Source organism: Microplitis demolitor, chromosome 9, assembly GCF_026212275.2.
Source record: "Microplitis demolitor isolate Queensland-Clemson2020A chromosome 9, iyMicDemo2.1a, whole genome shotgun sequence".
Lineage (NCBI taxonomy): Eukaryota > Metazoa > Arthropoda > Insecta > Hymenoptera > Braconidae > Microplitis > Microplitis demolitor.
In genome coordinates, this window is record NC_068553.1 from 15,364,749 (window position 1) to 15,379,543 (window position 14,795).

Here is a 14,795-nt window from a genome sequence, read left to right on the forward strand (position 1 = left end):
TCTAATATAATAAAATTTACTAAACGGGACAGTAAAATTCACTTTTGTTTATGAATTTTTTATTTAAATCAAAAGCGTTTCAAGTTACTATCTATAAATTTAATAATTATTCTCATTTTCTTCAGTAAATTTTACTGTATTTTTTTCACCGTGTAAAATAATAGCTCCTAGAGTTGATAAAGAAGATATTAAATTGTCAATTAATGAAAATCAATTAAAAAATTTTTTGTGTATTAAGAGTTTTATTGATTGGAAAAATACATCTTTAAATTTTGACTGTATTGTTATAATTATTTTCCTGGAACTGTTCGACGGAAGGACTCGCTGTCAGTTATGCAATCACCTTGCCAAAAATGCGAACTGCACGTATATCCATCACAACAGCCATAACCTTGGGATGGATGACACTAAAAAAAATATATATTAATGATTATTCATTTTTCAGTTGAAATTATTGTCGTTTATCGAAAGTTATGAACGAATAATTTTTATTGTATCAACTTTCAACCGACGCACACGACGAGGAAAATATTGTCAGAATAATTATATCTAATGTATCTTCAAATAACGTATCGTCAGAATAACGATTCGTATATTATTTATAGTAATCCCAGCAATAAAGTTGTCCTTCCACTACCATTAGCAAGCACATATTTCCTATACCCCCACTTTCCATTTTAGGGGTTTTCCACCGGGATTACTATAAGAATACTCACATGTTAATTCAATAGACTGTGGTATTACTAAATTAAAGATATGCATTTAGGTTAGGATGAGTATTAATTCAGTTAATTTAAAAATACGTTAAATAGCCTTTGTAAACATATGTAGTTTCATTAATATAAGTATCCGCTTTGCCAGCGCGATGATCCGTACAACAAAATTGGCTATTCACTTTGAGTGAAGCCATGGTAGGAGAAATTAAATCGACTAAAGCGTTCACAGTGGTTACTTTCGGAGTTACGGGAGGCTACCCCAATGAAAAAAATTTATTAAAAAAATATATGACAAAATATTAAAAATATGAATTTTTTATATGAAAAAAAAATATTAAAAATAGATAAAAAGTATTTAAATAAATATAAAACATGTGTTAAAAATATATTTTAAATAGTAGAGTTTTGACTAAAAATGAACTTCAACTAAGGTTATTTTCTAAAAATAAGAATACAAATTCTTAAATCAAGAAAATATTACTGGGTTGGAGTATATGTTTGCTATGATTAAACAAATATTTACTTAGGAGAATACAAATACGCAGATACTTGAATACAGGTTTTTTTTTCAGTGTAGAGATATGTATACTCATTCTGACGATATTTTTCTCTCGCTGTGAAACAAATCGAATGTTTACGGCGGCAATCAAAAGGGTTCACCAAGACTTAAAATGGATTAGATTTGGAAGTCAAACGATTGAGTAGTTTCCAATTCTTACAGAATGTACAAGTAAAAAAACAAATTTTTTTTTTAATTTTGATTACATAACTCGTAAATTACTCGACCGCTTTGTTTCCGAGTTTGATTCGATCAAAGTCTCAAAAAGCTATTTCGATTGTCACAAAGCATGCATGTGCATATCGGTTGATTTGTCCCGCAGACTTCGTCGGATAAAAATTACTTTTTTCAGTGAAATGAATATGTCTCGCATGAAAAAGTATATCCCGCCAAAATAGTAGATATCCGGCTCATATCTTTGATATTGTCGTATGTATATGCTATTTTGCTGCGATATAATCTCGGATATATATTTTTCCGTATGGATTTGTTCGTCCAACAGTTTTCTAAGCTCGATGAGCTCAACAGCTTACTAATAATAATGTTATCGAGCTTTTCAAGCTTGAAAATAGTGGGAAAATTTATGGTTGGCTCGCAGGACCATTCATTGCTTCGATTTTTTTATTGTGTTATGGTAATTACTCACCCATTTGCCTGGACATGCTGCATCTGTAGCAGCGTAGAGCCCAATCAATACGAAAATTGATAATAACAAAATTATTTTCGACATTTTTTCGATTTTGTATCTTGAGCTGGAAAAACAATAGTTATTTAATTTTAATATTGCAGCTAAACGATCGAAGATTTATAGAGCTTAATATTTTCTACAAAAAATATTTAAATTGTTTTTTGTATAAATTCAATAACAAAAAAGTTATAATTAAAAATATATAAGCAATTATGATTTATTACCAATCGTTGTTCTCGAAGTTCTATGAGCTTTTGTGTAATCGATTTGCAGATCGCTAGTTTTTATCTGCTGAAAGTTGTGACCTTTACCATTTCCAATGATAATTATTTCATTGCAATACTTTGTTGCAAAACTCTTTAATGTCGATGATAATAATTTTTACTATACGGAGATAAAAATTAAAGAATTTTTAATAAATTGCAGATCGTGACTTTTCTATGTTGAAAATAGTGACCTTTGACGTTTCCGATGATAATTATTTTTTTGAGATAATTTTGTTAAATAACACTTTAATGTTGATAATAACAATTATTACTACAAGGAGAAAAAAATTAAAGAATTTCTGCTAAATTTGAAAACAAAAACTATTAGTTTGCCGCCAATCCATAAATTGCGTATAAGCTTTTGAATAAGCGTTGCTTGATTTATCTAGCAATAAATTGTAAGAAATTTGATCAGCAGCTTGAGAAAATTCTGGTGCAGTTGCTGGTTCACTTTTAATTGTATTATCCTCCTTTGATTCCATTTTTAATTTTAATCACTTTTTAATAAAATTATAATTCAGGTTATTAATTCAAGGTGACACAAACTTACCAATAAATGACGATCTACAGTCGTTTGCTGATCAATTTAATGCGCATGTGTTATCTAGAGAATTTTTTTTTGCGAGTTATGCAGCTTTAAGTAAAGGTTCATCCCGGTAACCTATCTTAAACATTTTGATAACTTGGATTATAGAGTAGGAATATATCACGCCTTTTATCGTTGAATTACGTGGTAGAATGAATGCGAAAATACTTAAAAAAAGTTTAAACATTGCATGAGACCCATCAGAAATGGCGAGTGTTTAATGAAAAAATTTATGAGGCCAAGGTTAGGCATTTAACGGCGTTTATTTTGAGCATGTATTATATAAAGTTTTTTTTAATTCAAGACCATTAATTCACTTGCTCCAAAAAAATTTATTTTTGAAACGAAATTGAAAATTTCTTAGTTCAAGGAAAGAAATTCTTAGCTAAAGAAAATAAGTCATCTCTCGCCTAAAAATCAACGTTTCGAATGAAAAAAAAAAAATCTCTTGGCGCAAGAAAAAAAATCTCTTACTCCAAAAAATAAATTGTTTAAGTGAAAATAAAAGTTGCTTGGGCCGAGAAAAAAATATTTTCTGCTCCAAAAGTTTGCTTTTTTAATAAAGACTTAAATTTTTTCTCAGTCAAAAATGTATTCTCTCTCCGAAAAATTGACATGTAGATTTTTTTTTTTACCTGAAACGTATTTTTTTGTTATTTTATTTCGAAAAATATTATTCAAGTAAACTCTAATATTAAATATTAAAGGAAATGATGTTATATAGAATATACTATAGTACAATCTAAAAAGACATTTGTTACTTTGTCAGGTGACAGAAATATTCAAACTGGATCGTACGAAAATTTGGTATATATTGAATCGGATAAAATATTTTTGAAAAAAAAAAAAAAAAAAAAAATTAAATACCGAATTTTTGATTTGATTATTACCGTGAGATCGCATTACAAATTCAGAAACACGAAGTGATAGAAGTTAAATGATAAAAAAATCCTGGGTATATGCTAGGTTCGAACACAGCTTCTCTTGGCTGGTAGTTTGGATCATTGATCACTGGTCCACATCACGAGAGTTTAAGTCTTGTGCTTAATTGATGTATTTCGAGTGAAATGCCGGTAAAGACATAGTTTAGAAGTTTTCGTGATGGATTTTTACAAAGCTTAAAACAATTTCATGAACTTAAAAATAATAATTAAGAAAAATTATATAAAATTTTATAAAGTTTCTTCAAATTTATTGATTTTCTGTTGTGATGTAAAATTTGAAAAATCTTAGATAAAATTTTATAAAACATTAAATAATTCCACAAAATTGTATGAAATTTAATCGATTAAAAAGTTGCAATACTAAACTTTACAATCTTAATATCAAAAGAGTTCAAACTGTCGTTACATTTTCTTTGTCATCCTCAATAATATTTTTGGTATATTATTTGAAAAAATAAAGTTAATATTTTTATGCTCACGCTAAGGTTTTAATCTAAAAAGTCTGAAGTATATTATCGAGTTTATCGATTACTTTAGCCCCAAGAATATTCGAGATTTAGTTGTTATTTTTACACATTTACAAATTTTTGAAAATTCATTCTGTGATTGGTTTATTTTAATAAATTAATGATAAAAAACTATGACTCGGAAATTACAGCAGCATTGCGTAAAATACTGACTCGTCACTGATGTAAAGATATGATTAAAGAGTGACATCCATATTACGTAGAACCGTGAGTTTGCTACTGACATAAATGTATGATTTTAAAATTACGTCATTATGATATACAATAATGACTTTATTACTACGTAACAATATGATGTAGACTTTATGTCAATCGTACGTAACACATGAGTCATAACTGTGACGTCATACAAGAGTCCTCAGCTTACATCAATATGCTGTCAAGTTTTAACATTGTATTAAAGTCATGTAGAACGTCAGATTGACATCAAATTAGCATAAAATGCTGTGACATATCTATGACCTACGTATGACGGCAAAATAAGGTCATGTGTTCACTGGGTGAAGCGATTTCAAACAATTAGAAATGAAAAATGCTAAATGGAGCATTCGACGCCAAATCGGACAGTTTTAAAAATTTTAATTCTAAATTTCCGTCATATTTTGATATTTGTTAGGACTCATTCTTTTAAATTTTGAGATATTTTAATTCATTTGTTCAAAATATTTTTTTTTTTCATTTTTGAAAATTAAAAAAAATTTTTTCTTTACACTAAAAAACAATAAATTGCTATTATTGGCATTATTAAATGGAAATTTATTTGATTATTAACAGTTATTTTTCGGGAATCGACGGAATTCTATTCTAAAAGTATAATACTAAAAAAAAAATTTTTATTCACCCTTATGGCATTTGTACCGCGATATAGTAACCTGGAAACGAATATTTTCATGGAATATCATAAAATTGTACTCTTGAAATTTATTAAAAATTTTGTAAAAGGAGACAAAATTTCAAAAAAATTTTATACAGTTTTACATCTTTATTACCAAGATCCGAATGGGTATTGGTAAATATTTTTTTTTTTCTAAAGTTTTCCGGAATTATATAGTTTTATCGAATTATGAAATTGTAAAAATTAATTAGAAACCATTATAGAAATTTATAATATTTGGAAAAACTTCAATTGATTTCATGAAATCTAATATAAACATATCAAATTTCACACCACTATGTTCGTGGAACCCTCCCTGATTAAAAACTCCAATTGAAACTGATTGAAAACATCCTATCAGATTTGATCGGAAATTTCTGATTGACATTCAATCAATTTCAATCGGATTTAATCAAATATTTTCGGAAGGTTTCGATTGTAAATTAATCAAAAATTACCGATTTCCGGGAAAAATAATTTTATATATTATTAAATGGTAAAAAATTAAAAATTCGAATCTGTTAAAATCTACGTTGAATCTATATTAACAATTAGATTTCATGTCCTAAAGTAATATAGGATATACTATATTACGACAAAAAATGGCACTTGTCACTCTGTCAAAGAACAGAAGAGTGCTCGTGTCAGAATTGCGTCTAAGTCTGGAATATAATACGTCTGAACTACGTTTCTTACCAGGGACGCAAATTTCACAAAAATATATAAAATTTCATATCAAAAAGTCCTTGGGACCTCGATAACAGTTTTGAAAACTTTATAAATGTTTAAAATTATATATAATTGTATAAAGTTGTATGCAACTTTGTGAAATTTCACCAATTTTATAAAACTTCATGAAATTTTATGAAAACATTATTTCCCGGGACTTTTACTACACGTACAAAAAAAATTAAAGAATTTTTACTCAATTGCAAATCGCTAACTTTTGTACATTAAAAATAGTGACCTTTACCATTTTCAATGATAATAATTTTATTGTGATAATTTTGTTGCATAACACTTTAATGACGATAATAATAATTTTTACTACACGGAGAAAAAAAATTAAAGAATTTTCACTATATTTGAAAAAAAAAATTACAATCCGAGAAAGTAATCTCAAGATGTTGAAAAAAAATCAAAACTTTTACATAACCCAAAGTATAAATTACAACATTTTATTTAGAATAATAATATCTGTTGATTAAAAGAATCACTGCTAAATAAAACGATTTTTTAAAAAATACCCAGACAAATTAATAATCAATTCGAATTCATGTATCGTTCTTAAAATTACTCTAAAAATTAATATGCAACAGATTGATAAATCTAACCTGAAACATGGATATATATAGATCAATAAATAAATATTAATCTGCAATGACAGACATTAAAAATTAATTAATTGAGATATAAAATTATAAATTAAAATAAAAAAAATGATTGACAAACTAAACTATTCTAAAATTTATTTATTGAGCCTTTCATTGACTCTAAAAATCAAGGTTTAATTTATGAATGTTAAACTACAAAGCCGGTAACATCATTATATTTTAAAAATAAATATAATCATTAAATCCCACTTTTAAAAATTAATTATAATAAAAATTTTATCATTAATAATATTTTTTCTTTTTAATTATTCCTTTTTTCGACATCCTCCTTCCCAGTTTTTATTAATTCGTCTAAATGAGAATCTGCAATATTTGTTTCTATTATTGTCCATAGTCGTAATTCACTTATTGTACCCGATGAAGAAAGTTTTTGTCTAATTAAATATGATTATGTATGTTCATATATATGACCATATATGATTATATATAATCATGTAAGAAGTTATAGATAATCATGCATGATTATTTATGGGAACTTTATAATTATATATGAACCCATACATAATTAGATCTGATCATAACTGGCTGTTATAAACCCATATATAAGTCTAACATGATCAAATCTGATTATATGAGTATGTATATAATTAGACATGATCATACTTGGCTGTTAACTCCATTTATATCTATGTATACGTCTATATATGATCAGATCTGATTATATATAGGTCTATATTAGACTGGGCCAAAAAAATCCGACCATTTTTTTTTCTTTCGATACTGTGAAAATATTATTCCTGAAGACCAAAAAAAAAATATTATGCATGTTTGAGCCCTTAATATCGATATTAAGAGGTGTATCGTTACGAATATTTGTTTTTTGACAGAAATTTAATTTTTTACCCAAAATTCGTAAATCATCTATCTGAAAAATTTGAGCAATGCACATTCTTAAAGAAAATTGAATTCATTACGGAAAATCATTTCTACTAAACTGACGTAAAACGAGCCGTTTCTATGTAACCGTGCCTTAAATATTGATTTGTTTTTTAAATTTTTGACTTTTATTCTGGATTTTTGTAACTACTAGAAATATGAAAATTAACTCTAGTCAAGATACATATTTTTGTAGGAAATTTTATACTCTACAACCAAGGTCTCTTTATATTTTTTGCTAAATTAATTTCTTCGAAAGTTATTCAGGCTATTTAAGTCATTTTTACTCAACTTTAAAACCTTGAATTTTTTCGGCCCAGTCCAATGTAGACCTATATATTATCAGATCTGATCATGTATAGACTTATATATGGTTATATACGGAGTTATAACAGCCAAGTATGATCATGTCTAATTATATATAGACTCATATATAATCAGATCCAATCAGATCTAATCATATATAGACTTATATATAAGCAGATCTAATCATATACAGGCTTATAACAGCCAGGTATGATTAGATCTAATTATGTATGGGGTCATGACCCCATATATAATTATGCATGATTATTATATATAACTTCTTAGATGATTATACATAATCATTTATGGTCATATATATGAACATATATAATCATATATAATTAGACAAAAACTTTTTTCATCGGAGCAATACTTAAAAAATGTTCAAAGGTTTCGGCAGCAATTTAAAAGTATTCATCGATATCGATTTATATACGAATATTTATAAGTTTATAGATAAATAGATTTAGTTATATGTATCTAATGAATTCTATTGTAATTAATGTACAAAATTAAATTCCATCATTAGGTCCATTACTTACGTAGGAAATGTATCGATTTTATTATTTGAGTTAAGTAATAGTATAAATTTTTCTATATTGTAAATTCATAACAGACTAGAGGATCAGACTACTATTCGGCAATCACAGAAGTTAAGCAACATTGGCGTACGACAGTAATTGGATGGGCGACCTCGTAATAAAGTAGTAGTCAATGGATAGTAATTTTTTTTTTATCTTAATTTAACCGACAATTTTATTGATGAAGACAATAAATCCTAATTAAATCACTTAATTAATAATTTACAGTTATTCTAAATGAGATGCTATAAATGACTATATTCGTTCATGCATGATTATCTCTAATCATATATAATTATATATAATCAGATCTGGCCAATTTTCGGATCCAATTATAAACAGACGATTATATATGATCCTGTATAAATAGATCTAATCATATATAAACAGATCAAGTTATGTATGATCAGACTTGGCCAATTTTCAGATCTGATCATATATAGACAGTTATGCATGATCATATATGATTAGACAAAATCATTTTTCATCGGCTATATTCATTTTTTTCATTGATTCCATTTTTGAATGTGTATATTATTAATTATTTATCGTAAAATCATTTACCTATTACCGCACACAAGTGTTGACTTATATTATTTCCCCTGATAACACGAGTTGATCGTGAAAAAGTTGGTCATTGATTAGTTTCCGATCAACTTGACGACAAGTTATCGACAACTTCAGCTTTTGCAACTTTTGGCTACAAGTTACCGCCAACTTTCTCAGAAAGTTGGCACCAGTATGGAGCCGCAACTGGAATGCAAGTTTCTGATGAAATTGAAAGGAAACTTACCGTCAACTTATGATTGCCAACTTTTGCAAGCAACTTTTGCCACCAACTTTCTCAAAAAGTGATCGTCAACTTTTTGGATTTACAACTTTTGCCACTAACTTTCTCAGAAAATGTCTATCAACCATTGGAGGTACCAACTGTTGGCGGTCAACTTGGTGTCCAATTGCGGCTGCAAGTTTCTCGTCAGTTTCTCGCCAACTTGGCTATCAGGGTCCACTGCTTATTAATATTTTAGCAATTTTTTATATAGGTTAAGCAGCTTAATAATACTTTCCTTTAAGTTGGCGTCAGAATACGGCAGTAGATTGATTGTAAGTTGACAGAAAAACGTGCCGTCAATTTGAAGTGAAACTTTCAATCAGCTTAACGTCATTGTCTGATAGTAACGCTTGTGGTCAAATTTAAATTCAAATTACAGACAATTTACTGTCAATTTAGTAGTGTAGTGTAAGTTAGTCGAAAGTGTTACTCTACACACTTGTAGAGCAATGTCTGAAATGTCTGGCTATCAGGGTACCATCGAACTTTGCTGATATAATAATGTTTCACTTTACCATCAGATAATTGTGTTTTTTTTTTTTTTATTATGTCGCGAGAAATCGGCTTGTCAACTATTATCCAATTAACTAAATTAAAAGAAAATAACAAATGTCTAGATGTTTGACAAAAAATTTTGTAATTAGAACAAAAATTAATAATGTATTTTTTTTTATTGTAATATGAGCATTCGAGGCGTACACTTTTGGATTTTCCAAACTTTTTTTTTTACAGAGATATTCATTTTTACATAATTTTTTTTTTTACACATGTTTAGTTATGCAAATGTTTACTTGTAGAATTGTTTATTTTTTATAGTAATTTTTTTTAGTAATTTATAAATCTAGCGACTTTTTTTTTATAGGGACTTAATTTATTTCACTTGATTTACAATACATATTTATAATTTAATATTTTATTAATATACATATATTTTTAAATATTAAATTTTTTTTTTACAATTTATTACTTTTATATGTTTTCATTTGCATAAAAAAATTATACATATGTTCATTTTTAGAGATTTTTTTTTCCCGATACAACCCAAAAAAATTAATGGACAGTATATTTATATATATAGATCCACCTAGTATACTAAATTCAGTAAATTTACATAACCTATTTTGTTTAGATCACGTCTATACTTGTAGTTATTTTTTTTTCTTATCTGTGTTCATTTATTTAAGATATATTTATAAATAATATATATTTATTATAAACTTAATTAATTATTCAGTAAGTAATGGCATCTCCATGGGCTCCTATACCACCAGCAGAAACATTAAGTTTCAATGAAATAACTGCCGAGCAGGTTTTTAATAAGAAGCTGGAAAAGTAAATTTTGTTTATTTATTTTATTTATTTATCTTCTTTATTTACAAATTTTAATATTTTAATATAAAAAACTGATTCGTTAATAATGATAATAGTTAATAATTCTATTTATTTGTATATTTAATTATTTATAGTGAATTCTTGACTTATGATGATGTAAAGGTTACGGAGAATCATGCAATTTATGATGTTGATGTTGATGACATTGAAGATGACAATACAAACAGTGATCGGGTAATTGCACAATTACTGCAAAATCAGTTTAATGATGAGTATGATTTGATGCTGAAGCGAACGGAAGATAAAATGAATGGAACATCTAAAGGTATAATAATTGTTATACTGTTATTAATACTGCGGGTTTATCAATTAGTTTTTTGACAATCATTGAACACAACTTTATCGCAGGTTATTTCAGAGGTTACTTGATACGATTAAAATAAATTAGTTCATATGAAAGTCTATAATATAAGACCTTGAATTACACTTGATATATTTACTTTCATATTTTTTATTAGTAATTGTCACAATATGTATAAATTAAGTTTAGTATCGCCTTGATAGAAATTTTGGTTAATTCTCGAACAAGTCAAGCAAAATGCCACAAAATCCTATATCTATAGATATTATTATTCTGTATATATTTTTATTATAGTTCATAGAACATTTTTTTAAAATTCTTGAGCAAGTCTGCTTTTAAGATCTATAGGTGCTAGTGTCTTTTTCTACGTATGTGTCTTGTTGCAGATATTTCTGATCAAATTTAAATTGCGTCTAGTGCAAACCTTACAGAAGAAATTCGTGCCAGATTATAACTCAATTCTGGAGGAAGACTATAGTTGAAAATAATTGTGCGTGGCTTGCTCTAGATCTGCTCAAGGCTCTAAATTGACCTTGAGCCTTGAGCAGATCTTGAGCAAGCCATGTGTAAGTACCTATTGTAAGTTACTAGTGCAAGAAATACGTCAAACACTTTTTCATTGCATCGTGTTCAAGATATCTTTAATATCTTTAAGTACGATACTATGAGCAAGACATACACAAATCTTGGCATAGGTTTCTTGATTCAAGATTTTGTGAAAGACACATACGTAGAAAAAGACACTAGCAGCTAAGGGTCTCGCTCAAGATATTCCAGAATCTTGTTCAAACACATGTTACTAGGGAGGTCTTGGTTAAGATGATGACTAGGGTACAGGAGAAAATATTTTAATATGATCTCGTATGCACAGAGAAAAAAATTTCTTGGTGCAAGAAGTTTTTTGTATTATAAATTGAAAACAAAAATTTTCTCAGGGCGATAAAAAATTTCTTGGTCATTCGAAAATCATAATTTAATATGACAAATACGTTTAAATTTATTATAAAAATCCATTCAACCACAAATTAAACAATGATAGAATTCTTTTTTAAAAAATGTAGATAGCACATTTCAAGACATACTTTTATTTTTTTTAATTAATACTTTTTTTTTGTTGCATGTTAATGTAACACGATTAAAATGTGTTGATTGCATTTTAAAATTTGAATTTATTGAAAAAGTGCATTCTTTAAAATTGTTCTAGTAATCGAAATTATTTTAACCTTAAATATTTTCAAGATTTTGCAAATGAATGGCAATGCAGGAAATAGTGACAAATGATTCATGTTTTATTCTGTTTGTTATGAAATTTTTTAATAAAATAACCTACAATTTTTCTAGTAATTACTGAGTAATTTTATCAATACCATAATTAATTAGTTGAATTATTTTTCAGTTGGAATATCGTTTGCTAATTTCCGCGCGAGTTCAAATTGTCCTGATATAATTAACACTGTGATTGATGAAGACCGTGATTTAGATCACTTTGTTGTAAGTAATTTATTTAGAATACAAATTTTTTAAGTTTTATATATAAATAATTTTTGAAGTAAAGAACACAGAGAACATGTTATTTTTGTACAAAAAAAATGTCATTCTTGATCTAGAAATTAAATTATTACAAATTTGTTGTCAAATTCTTTCTAATTTTGAAGCTAACCGGCAATTAACGATTTTCGGATTTTTTTTTCAACAAATCAATCACAAAAAAACAAAAACTAAAAATATATACATGTAGAAAATTAAAAAAACTATAGATGCAATAATTTTGATTATTTTTTTTTTTTTATAATTTATCATTTTGAACAAAATCCAAAAATTATAAAATGTCAGCTAACTTCGATATCATAGTTCTTTTTCTCAAGACATTTAAAATTTTGATAAAGAAATTTGTTAAGTTTTTTTCTATAATATTTTTCTAGATAAACTTTTCAAAAAAACTTTACTTTAAGAGATTGTAATTTTTTTAGTTAAAAAGAACTTCATTGCAAATTGATTGATTTTCTTAAATTAAGATTCGATTTTTTTAAAAAAAGTAATATTATCTTTTATTGTGAAATTACATACTTGAAAGATAATGAGAATAATAAATTTCATGAATTTCAGAGTATTGAAAAGGAATACGCATCAATACCACGCTGTGGATACAAGAAAACTAATACAGGTTCAGAAATAGTCACGAAACATGACATATTAATGTCATCAAGAATTAACGCCTGCCGTGTACTGGAATTTCCACCAGGAATATCAACTGGAGACACTGGTGGCTTTGATGTAAAATTGAATAATAATGTGTTCAATTCATTGCGAAATCACAGCCATGCACACTGCGCTCGCGAAAAAGCTAAAGTCCGACCACACAAACAAAACTAACTTCTAATAATTCCAATATATATAAAGAGAATATAAAGCTTAATGTAACGAACCATATAAATAAATATATATGTGTATATATATATTACATCATATAAATCAATGAAATATATCAATAACTATAAATTATAGAAAAAGAATACATTTATTGTTTCTTTTAAATTGCGAGCAGCTACATTGCGATACATTAAAACATGATCAGAAAATCTTCAAAAAAAGACGAAACTGATTAATAATTTACTTAATGTGTATCCTTGGTAATTTTAAGTAGTACTCTAGCATTTTTCTCAATTTTTGTATGATCTTGAAGTTAACAGGCAATTAACAATTTTCGTTTTTTTTTTTTTTTCCAAAAAATCAATTACCATAAATTAAAACTAAAAACATGCACATTTAGAAAATTAAAAGAACTACAGGTGCAATTTTTTAAAATATTTTTTTTTTTTTATAATTTATCGTCTTAAAAAAAATTCAAAAATTATTAGACGTCGGTTAATTTCAGTATCATCCCTAATAGCGAGGGTTGTTTAGCAAAAATTAACTTTTCAAATTCCGGAAGTAAGTTTAAAGTAAATTGAATTCCAAACTGCCATCAAATTTGACCGCAAGTATTCGTCAACTTTCATAAATCTGTTATTTGACGACAATATAAAGATAAAATACTGTATAAATTTTCAAAAAAATTAACCGGAAATTTTCATTTTCAACATTTGCTATAAATTTATCATCAAATTCAGCAGCAGATTACAAGCAAATTGAATTTTCAAGTTGCCATCAACTTTCGTACCGAATAGATATTAGAGATATCTTTCGAGTCATTCATGATTAAAATGAATTTTTCTGTTGACTTTTACTATTAATTCGGTAATCGTCTTTTCTTCTGTAGGCAATTCGATCGCAAATAGTATTTGCGTAGAAATAATTAACTATCGTCAAAAACCTGTAGTGGCGCCACAGAAATCGTAATTACGCCCTCTAGAACTAGAACAGATATGAGAATAAAATACGTGGTGACGTCTATTGGTATCAATAGTTCGATTCTTTATGCTAAATCTAATTTTTTTATAAGATGATGCGAAATTTTCATTGCATCTCAATACAAATCTTAATTATTAGCAATATAAAAAGTTATTTTTTTATCGATACATATAAATCTGATAAATTTTTGAACATTTTAATTTAATAGTCTGCTGAACATAAGATTTAATAGTAATTTATATTAAATTATTACTATTTTTTTAGACAAAATTACTTTCGAAATTATTTAACAGTTTTTGTATCTTCTCTGAAGATAATTTTAGCATCCGGTCGTTTTAGGTAACGATCATAAAATTTTACAAAATGAGAATCTACTTAAACTTTACCAGAATTATATTTATTCGACCAGATTAAAAAAAAAAAAATTTTCAAAATTATTATTCTTCTTAATTATTATCAGCGAATTTATCGGTTGTCAAATCTGGTGTAAAATATATGGAATTATAAATATATATCCATAAATAAGTAAATATGGAGGTATAAAATATCCATAAATAAAAATCATCAGAATTCGAAAAAATATTTCTGACTCTTTAAATTTT

At 26.8% G+C, this 14,795-nt stretch overlaps 1 protein-coding gene and 1 long non-coding RNA gene across 2 annotated transcripts; one reads left to right on the top strand and one right to left on the bottom strand.

Annotated features, from left to right (window-relative positions):
- Positions 1 to 228: 228 nt before the first annotated feature.
- Positions 229 to 2,281, bottom strand: LOC128668577 (uncharacterized). Its single transcript, XR_008404210.1, has 3 exons — positions 2,188 to 2,281; positions 1,922 to 2,027; positions 229 to 407 (listed from the first exon to the last, which is right to left on the bottom strand). It is a non-coding gene; the product is annotated as an uncharacterized LOC128668577 (long non-coding RNA).
- Positions 2,282 to 10,096: 7,815 nt separating this feature from the next.
- LOC103573588 (serine/threonine-protein kinase RIO3) lies at positions 10,097 to 13,547 on the top strand. Its single transcript, XM_008552734.3, has 5 exons — positions 10,097 to 10,293; positions 10,384 to 10,481; positions 10,616 to 10,806; positions 12,239 to 12,333; positions 12,949 to 13,547. Exons 2-5 carry the CDS (start codon positions 10,390 to 10,392, stop codon positions 13,213 to 13,215), a joined length of 645 nt encoding a protein of 214 aa, XP_008550956.1. The 5' UTR covers positions 10,097 to 10,293; positions 10,384 to 10,389; the 3' UTR covers positions 13,216 to 13,547.
- Positions 13,548 to 14,795: the final 1,248 nt, after the last annotated feature.

Bases quoted from the DNA above. Each gene is read 5' to 3' on its own strand.
- LOC103573588 (XM_008552734.3), top strand. From the start codon at position 10,390: ATGGCATCTCCATGGGCTCCTATACCACCAGCAGAAACATTAAGTTTC. The intron at 10,482-10,615 runs GTAAATTTTGTT...AATTATTTATAG, and splicing joins TTTAATAAGAAGCTGGAAAA to TGAATTCTTGACTTATGATG. The intron at 10,807-12,238 runs GTATAATAATTG...ATTATTTTTCAG, and splicing joins AATGAATGGAACATCTAAAG to TTGGAATATCGTTTGCTAAT.